The 9110-nt window shown below is 42.5% G+C and overlaps 1 protein-coding gene across 1 annotated transcript in view; it reads left to right on the forward strand.

Moving 5' to 3' along the window:
* The window catches only part of Smp_141890 (kelch-like protein), a gene marked incomplete at its 5' end in the record, with an annotated part of 19909 nt that extends 11388 nt beyond the window's left edge, over positions 1 to 8521 (forward strand). Inside the window, one exon of the mRNA XM_018788557.1 lies at positions 7789 to 8521. Within this exon, the coding sequence (XP_018654088.1) occupies positions 7789 to 7964 (176 nt within the window). The 3' untranslated portion in view covers positions 7965 to 8521. The remainder of the gene's footprint in view (positions 1 to 7788) is intronic.
* Positions 8522 to 9110: the final 589 nt, after the last annotated feature.

Genomic DNA, 9110 nt, shown 5'->3' on the forward strand with positions numbered 1-9110 from the left:
GTCACGAAATTCAGGTTTGCACACAATAATAATACGGTGAATAGTGGGTTCTCAAAAGGCTAGCTTACAACATTGGTGGCTATGAAGAACTGAGAAAAAGCACAAGCAAAAGTGGCAAGCGAACGAAGTGGGGAAATATCCTAATCTGCAGAACAGAGGTCAAGTGCTGGAACTAGAGACAGTTGGAACAGTAATTTAATGTAAAATTATAAAAAACTAGCACCTAATTTATGAAATGATGAAGTAGATCTTTGTGATATACAGAACATTAAAATCTACCACAGCCAGACAGAAACAGATCATGTCAAGCATGTGGAAGCGGTCTTGAAGCGAATTGAAGAATTCGGACTTCGAATTAATAAGGACAAGTCACAGATGGCTAAAAGTAGCATCACGTTGTTGGGGCATAAAGTGGGAAATGGAGAAATAAGACCACTGCCGGAGAAAATTCTGACTATAAAGAACGTTGCAGTACCGAATTCGAAAAGGAAATTGAGACAGTTCCTGGGAAGGGCGGCGTTCTACAGTCGGTTCATCAAGAATTTCAACGAAATAGCAGCACCCCTTTATAAGTTGTTGAGTAACACTAAATTTTCGTGGACTGAAACCGCCCAACAAACGTTTAATCAAATCAAAAACGTGCTGGACGACCGCCAGATGACGCTAAGACTGCCCGAACTGGAGAAACCGTTTACAGTGACAACAGACGCAAGTGACCATGGTATAGGTGCCGTTTTAAGTCAGTCTAATAGAGTGGTGGAATACGCAAGTCGCGTTCTCACGCCTGCGGAACAGAAGTATTCAACGATCGAAAAGGAGTGTTTAGCGATTGTGTGGGCAGTAGACAAGTGGAGACCATATCTGTTAGGTAGACGATTTCACATCGAGACTGACCATAAACCTCTGCAGTGGCTACAAACAGCACGAGACCCACGTGGGAAGTTGGCGCGATGGATGATACGTCTGCAGGAGTATGACTTCAGTATCGGGCATGTTCCAGGGAAGGAAAATGTAATGGCGGACTACCTGTCAAGACCAGACATGGAAGCCGAGCTTCCATTGACAGCATACGCAGTGAACAGTATAGAGGGAGACCCACTAGAACTCGTCCGGCAACAGAAATCTGATCCTAAACTTCGAGAGGTAATCAGAGTGATAAGAGAGGGGGCAGATGTTGACAAACGAGCAATGGACAAGGAGGTAATAATGTTGCTTCGGTAAAAGGAAAGACTGAAAGTGAACACATATGGAGCTCTGGTCTGGCAGGATGATGACAAAAATTGGGTGGCTGTGATCCCGAAAGACTGGCGGCGTAAGATGATACACGAATGCCATCAGGTAGCGCACACAGGTATCGCAAGAACGACAGATTTACTACGGCAAAGTGCATACTGGCCAGGCATGAGAGACGATGTGGCCCAATATGTGTTGACGTGCCAGCAGTGCCAATTAATGAAAAGCGATAGATACATGCAACCGCCATTGCAGTCGGTCCCAGTAACCGCAGTCGGTGATCTATGGTCGGTAGATGTGATGGGACCATTTCCACAGACGGATAGCGGCAACCGATACTTACTAGTAATGACGGAACATGCTACACGATGGGTCGACGCTGTACCGATTGCCGACCAGCGGGCGAAAACAGTGACCGAAGTAATAATCCGGCACATTGTAGCGGGTCATGGAGTACCGAAGATGATACTAACCGACCAGGGTCCCTGTTTTGAAAGTGACGAGTTTAAGGCCCGTTTAAAGCAGTTCGGCATCAAGAGGATACGAACTACACCGTATCACCCTCAGACGAACGGGCTTACGGAAAGAAACAACCGGACATTAAAGGAATGGTTAGCATCTAAAGGAGGGAATTGGGAGAAAGAGTTACCACTAATTTTGCTGGCGCATCGTGCCTCCATCCAAGGAACAACCAAGAAATCACCTTTCCTACTTATGTATGGTAGACAGCCACGACTTCCAATGCATAGTAAAACGTGGCCACAGCAGCAGAAGTGGACAGCAACAAGATTAAGGAAAGAGAGGACGGAGGCAATAAAGAACGTGAAAAAGAAACAAATATCAGACATCAAGAAGGCGGAACAGCAGAGAAGAGCGTGGAAGCCTTTTAGAGTGGGGGACCTGGTAAAGTGTAGAGAACGGAGAGCTAACACTGAAGGAGGACCAGGGTCAGGAAAGCTGATCCCGAAATGGGAGGGACCGTACATTATCACGGAGAGACGCGGCCCAGTTTACACGATCCGGAGAGAAGACAAGCAGAAGCGTGTAAATGCCAGTCAACTACAGAGATGGTTTCAAGAACATCATGAGCACGAGTCACGAACAGCACCAAAGGAGACAATGGTACGCCGATCAGAAAGATTGCGAGAACAGCTTATTAAAAGGGGGGACGAGTGTGGTGTGAGCTACTGATATCAACATAAGTAGTATATATGGTGAGTAAGGAATAGAATATCTGACAGCAGAAGATTGAGAAGATCAAGAAGAGAAGAACAGAAATAAAAAGCAATTTGTGTGAAAATCCAGGAACAATGAAGCCTGAGGCAATTGAAGAACATTTTGCAAATAGTGTATCATAGCATGGTTTTTGTATTTTACCAAGTAACGTTGTAATTTGTGCTAAATACATAGTTGGTTGTCCTCACCTGTGTTCTCATTCGCAACAGTATGTCTATCTCCTGGAGAACTTATTTAAGAAGGAGTTTTGGAATATTTTTTTCACACAGCTGTATCTGGAGTAATCTTGTGTGATGTTTAGGATATATTTGAATATATTTGTGCAGATCACTGTTAGATTTGAGATCCTTTATAAATGACGAAGTGACTTAAAGTGACGCATAACGTTAGACACAGCTCATCTTTTTTAAAGAGGATCTAAACCTAATTTATCTTGTCATGTCGAGTAATTACGACCACAGTGCCTCCCAAGCTTTTTTTGGCGTATGACTTCCGTTTTCAGTTTGTCTTTAGTAACTATAAACAAATAATATTCATGCTTTTGGGGGACACAGTTTATTTATTTATTTAAACACATACATATTGGTACAAAAGGGCACCAGATACATATGCGCCACACAAAATAATGAAAATACGAAGAGAAAGGATGAAAAGATAAGGGGGACTGAAATGTACAACCAGAAGACTCTTTCAGTTAAGAAAGTTAGAACCACTCTTTATGTAGAAAGTAAAAGAAGGTTACAACAGGATCGCCACTGACTTCTATTCTGAGCCATATCTGATAACGTCTCTAGCCACTGTGTTGCACCATCTCTCGGACCCCAGCCAGGGAGTCGTGAAGGACCATCAGAAGCTAGCCCTTTGCAGCTTTCTTTTATGCTACGACACCATGTCATACACTGACCTCTCCGCTTTTTCCAACCAGTCCCAGAGTCGGCGAATAATGCACGACGTGGAAGTCTCTGGGACGACATTCGTAGAACATGTCCAAGCCACCGAAGTCGATGTTTCAAGTTGGTGACACCAATCGAATTACCCTCTCTGTGCCCGAACACACGATGCCGAACCCTTACATTACTAACATGGTGTTTCCACTGTATGTCAACAATCCTTCGGAGACAACGATGATCGAACACAGAGAGTCGTCTAACATCCTCAACTCGGAGAGGCCAGGTTTCACAAGCATCGAGCAAAACTGCTCTCACCGAAGCGTTGTAAATTCGACCTTTTACAGCCAGACTAACATCACGAAGGCGCCAAAGATAGCCCAGATTGGCTTTAGCCGCTCTGGCTTTCACTATACATGAATCGATCTCATCACTCACGCCACCACCAGCACTTATGCAGCTACCTAGATACGCGAACTTCTCAACTACTTCAATCTGCTCACCATCCAGGGTGAGTACAGGATTAGAATCCTGCCAGTCTTGTAGGAGTACTTTGCACTTCGAAGATGTAAAGCACATACCATACCTACGGACGTTGATTGCCAATTGATTAAGTGCGGATTGCATGGCTTGGGCATTATCGCACACTAAGACAATATCATCCGCATACTCAAGGTCGAGAAGTCTTTCTCCAGGCAGCAGATCCACACCGCCATTACTTACATCCATCAGAGCTGTTTCCAGGATGTCGTCGATGGCAAAATTGAAGAGGAATGGTGAGATTAGGCAACCCTGTCTAACCTCACTACTTAAATGGAACAATGGAGAGAGTTGGTTGTATGCCCTCACTCTACCTGAGGTGTTTGTATATAGGGCCTTTAAGATGTTAATAAACTTCTCAGGCACACCATTCTTCAATAGACAATCCCAGAGAACAGTCCTGTTCAACGAATCGAAAGCAGCCCTGATATCAAGAAACACTACGATTGTTCGCCTGTGATAAGTATGACGATATTCTAACATTTGGCGAAGGGTGAAGATATGATCAATGCATCCTCGACCAGAACGAAAACCAGCCTGCTCCTTGCGAGTCAATATTTCTCAGCCTTTGAACAACCTACGAAGAATGACAGAAGCCAATGATTTGGACGCAATCGGAAGTAGACTTATCCCCCGATAGTTGTTACAGGAACGACGTGAACTGCTCTTAAAGATAGGGACAACTATCGACTCATTCCATGACGTTGGAACACTTTCTTGCTCCCAGACCTTTGTAAACAACTCAGTCAATTCCTTAGTCAGAAAGTCACCACCATCTTTAACAAGAGCCGGAGGTAAGTCATCCAAGCTCGGTGATTTATAACGTTTCAAGAATTGGAGTTCCTTGCGGACTTCTGCCTCGTTTGGTGGATCATTCGTCACCGGCCATGGGGGGCAGGTCAATTTGGTTGATGTTGCCAGAGCAGCAGGCCAGTTGAACTGCCCTTCGAAGGATTCTGACCATCGTCCAAGACGTCGAGAGATGTTAGTGATTGGCATCCCATCATCCTCGTAGATTGTTTCACTCACACCAGACTTCTTGCTGCCAGTGGCTCGGATGAGTTGGGAGAGCTTCTGACAGTTACCAGATGCAGCTGCTGCTTCCATCTCATTAGCACGCTCCGACCACCAGGCTTCTCGGTCCTTACGCGAGCTTTGCCCGATTTCATTGCGTAACAGCCCTCGGTTGTGGTCAAACTCACGGTCACTCGGAGTAGACCGACGGGCTTCGATCAGTTGTAAGGAGCCAGAAGAAACCCAGTGCTTATAAGCGGGACGTTTTGCGAAGCCGCAAGCGCCTTTACTCGCCATTCTCATGGCATCATGCAGTTGCAACCAATGCTCATCTATACTTTTCGGTGGGATGGTAGCTAGCCTAGAAGTTAGCTTAGTTCGATACTTACTTGCAACAGAAGTTGCAACAAATTTACTAACATCAATCCGTTGATGAAGATCAATTCGTTGGCCACTGAAAAGTAAGGTAAGATTGGCGCAGACCAGGGCATGATCAGACTCCAGATAGGTACTCCAAAAGGAGTGGCAGTCTTGTACACAATCACGCCAGCGGTAGCTGACCGAGATGTGGTCGGTCTGAGTCCAGGCTTGAGATACAGAAGAAGGACGTCAGGTGGCACATTGGCGATGACTGCCGGAAGTTAGTGCTAGCCAGAAACAGGTTGTGGTATGTGCAAGGTTTAAGTAGACGGTCCGCGTTATCTGTCCTACGACCAACAATTCCCCATCGGCCACCTATAAGACTCTCTTCTGTGCCTAGACGCTTGACCTGTGCATTCAAGTCTCCGGCTAGTACTACAATATCTGCCGAACGCACTTTCTGGAGAAGAACAGTTAACTGATGGTAAAACTCATCCTTGATTGCATCTGGGCTGCAATCTGTCGCGGCATAGGCGGAGATGACGAAAAGACACCGTTTCTCACCGATTTCTTCTCACTTTGGTGGAACTTTCTAATCTAACAGCACATAACCGACTGTTAATGGGGATCCAATCGATTAGTGCTGCCTCAGCTCTAGCGTTTAGTGCAACACCAACGCCAGCAAGACCAGACGAAGATGCCACAGGGTCCCCGGATAAGCGCACGTGAAACAAGCTTTTCGAGGCGACAGATGGAGAACGAATTTGTAGTACTTCACTAGAGTCTTGAATACGGGTCTCGGATAGACAACAAACATCAACATTAAGACTTTCTAAACACATAGCCAGCCCTATCTGTTGTCCGATCTGCATTAGTGTGCGAATGTTGAAGGAAGTCAGCTTGAACGGCGTACGTGGTTTCAGAAAGGCTGGTTCAGTATTCCTAATCGGTGTAAGCATTCACTTTCAACCAGACAGTGACTGGAGATCGTTTAGATAGAACAGAGTTTCCACCATGGGCGAGCTACTGCATAAGTTGGAAAGGAAGGATACACAATTTGGGAATAAAGGGAGTGAAAAAGCGACGTAGTAAATAATAATAATAATAATAATAATAATGGTAGTAATAATAATAATGATAATGTAAATTGTCTTTCTTCTATTAGGAACGAGAGCAGTGTAGTTAGTGTAGTGCGTCATTTCATGCCATTTGTGTGTAGGCTGTGATACTGCCCGGGTGCCCAAACCGAAGCAGGTGGTTTTCTTAGGGGGCCACACCCGGAGCCTTTGACCTAAATGTCTGATCCACAAGGCAGTGGAGCATCGTGAGGAGATGCAGTCCCATGGTAGCCGGTGACCAACGATTGGTTCGTGCGCCATTTTTTCCTACAGGATACTGGAGCCCATGTGCACCATTGGTTTGGAATCAGGGTTTTCCAACTCCCCTAGGCGGACCCTCCGTGTCCACCAACCCGGGTAAAGTGCCGGACATTCACTTTTCGTCCTCTCACTTTCGTAAATAACACCCATGGCGCGAGAAGTCAGTGAGTAGGACTTCCCTGGTAGAGGCTATATATTCGCGTGGCCATGTAAGAGCATTTGGAGAGGGAGAGCGGACTCTCCCCACTCTCGGCCGTACCAGGACATTTGGGGGCCACGGGGACACAGGCCTTATAGAGTACTGTTCTAGACTCATAGTCGTTGAAATTATCAATTATCCGTAAGTCTACATGCTTTCTAACTGATCGAATTTGTTTGTTTAGATGTCAGACAATTCGAGCGACTATTTGAAATATCTGTTTCATGATATTCCCCACTGTATTTTGAAAGTTAAGAATGATATGTTAGTCGTAATATGCATAATTTTATTTGTTTGCTGTGTTTTCAATGAGATGTTAAAATTTAAAACTATTATCAATAGGATGGGATATTTCATCGTTACTTGTGTTTCATGAACATGTATTAATTGTTCACTAATGATTTTAATCTTAATACCAAATTCTATCTGTATATATTATTCATTAGTTTTCCAATAAATTGTTAACCATATTTGCAAATGTAACATGTTCTTTTTAAAGCTTTATCCGGTTTTGTATCAATTTAGTGAATTATAGAAGTTTCATCTGGATTGTTAACAATTCGAAGAGTTTATGGTGCCTGACTTGAGGTGCTTATTCGAACTCGGTCCCTAATTTTTGTGTTTCGACAACTGAACAGTATCATTAGCTCTCAATCAATCGTACCTTAGTTACCGAGCTTTTGCCTATTCTTAAGCTCGGACCATCTGAGTAACCACGATATACTGTGAAGGTTAAATTTTAACGATAATCATGTATAACTTCTTCACGGGTGGATAACATGCTCACATGTCATCATTCTAGCCAAGTCACTAGTCCAGTTTTCTTGTTTCTAAATTAATTCAACTAAAATATAAGTCAATTAATGTGTAAATTTATCAGCTAGTAATATGATATTCTGTAATCCTTAAAACATTCACAAAATATTTTTTTCCTTCCCAGGTCTAGTAGCACATGATGGTTTTCTTTATATTATCGGTGGTGAAGATGGTGAGAATAATTTGACCAGTATAGAAAAATATGATCCTATTGGAAATACTTGGTCAATACTTCCAAGCCATTTAACAATTGGTCGAAGCTACGCTGGTGTGGCCATTATTGAACGGAGTTTTATTTAAATGTACACTATGTGTAGGCTGTACATGTGCGCGCTCGTGTATGCCGGTGTACGAATGCATAATTATATAATACGGAAGTGGTTTGCAGTTGAATTATTATTATTATTGTTTCCAGTTACTTACTTTTACTTCGAGTTTTATTTTCTTACAATGTATTACTATTAATTTTAAGTTTTGGGATTATTTTATTTATTTATGTATTTATTCTTACTACCTTTATTGTTTTTTCCGTTCTCGTTTGATTCGTCCTACAATTTGTTTTGATTCATATTTTGTTTCATGGTATATAAACAACTGTAGCATTGATAATTCACTATGCTATGCATTCATCCATTCATCTTGAAGTGTTTGTTTACTTGAATATTTTGTTGGCATATTTTTATATGTCTTAGTGTGAATTTTCTTACCACTGCCAATCTATGTGCACGTACACACTGAAAATTTAATATCTTGTCTTATTTACTTCGAACTGTGTTCTCTTTCATTACAGCTTATTCTGTCTAGAATAAGAAAGTGATGATGAGTCATAGAACAATCAAAATCTATTACTCTGCTTTTGTTTTAGAAACTTTCAGTTCATCTACTGGAGTTGCTGGATCAAGCTTCAGATTCACACAGACCTGTATCAGACTGGCTTGTTTGGTTGGTTTTCACCAGTGCTTCCTATTCTCAACCTAGTATTTGTATAGATGTATCCCAGATATGTTATATGTATTTCAAGAATGTAGTTACTAATACGAGTTATCGCTCTATCTACTAAGTAGTTGTATCTTTAGTGCTGGGCGTGACATATATCTTAATCTGTGAATTTGTGTTTAACTAGCTACGATTTTCCTAAATGAAAACACCAAGATATTTATATGGGTTTAATTTCTAACACTACAAAATGGTGGACTGAAGCTGGATTTTGTGGGTTGAAGTCGGCGATATCGTGGTTAAGGTTAGTGAAATCGAATTAATAAATCTTAAAATTAGTGGCGATATCGTAATTATTTGTGTGAATAGTTAACATAAATGTACCAGTCACTCGAAATCTTCCTTTCACTCTAAGTTATTATCTTCTGTTGGTTCATTGTATTTTATTTGAGGTGCTTGGTCTCATTGTACTTTGCGTTCACCAAATCAGTTGTGTGAGGGCTTGGAGAC

Source organism: Schistosoma mansoni, chromosome W, assembly GCF_000237925.1.
Source record: "Schistosoma mansoni strain Puerto Rico chromosome W, complete genome".
NCBI lineage: Eukaryota > Metazoa > Platyhelminthes > Trematoda > Strigeidida > Schistosomatidae > Schistosoma > Schistosoma mansoni.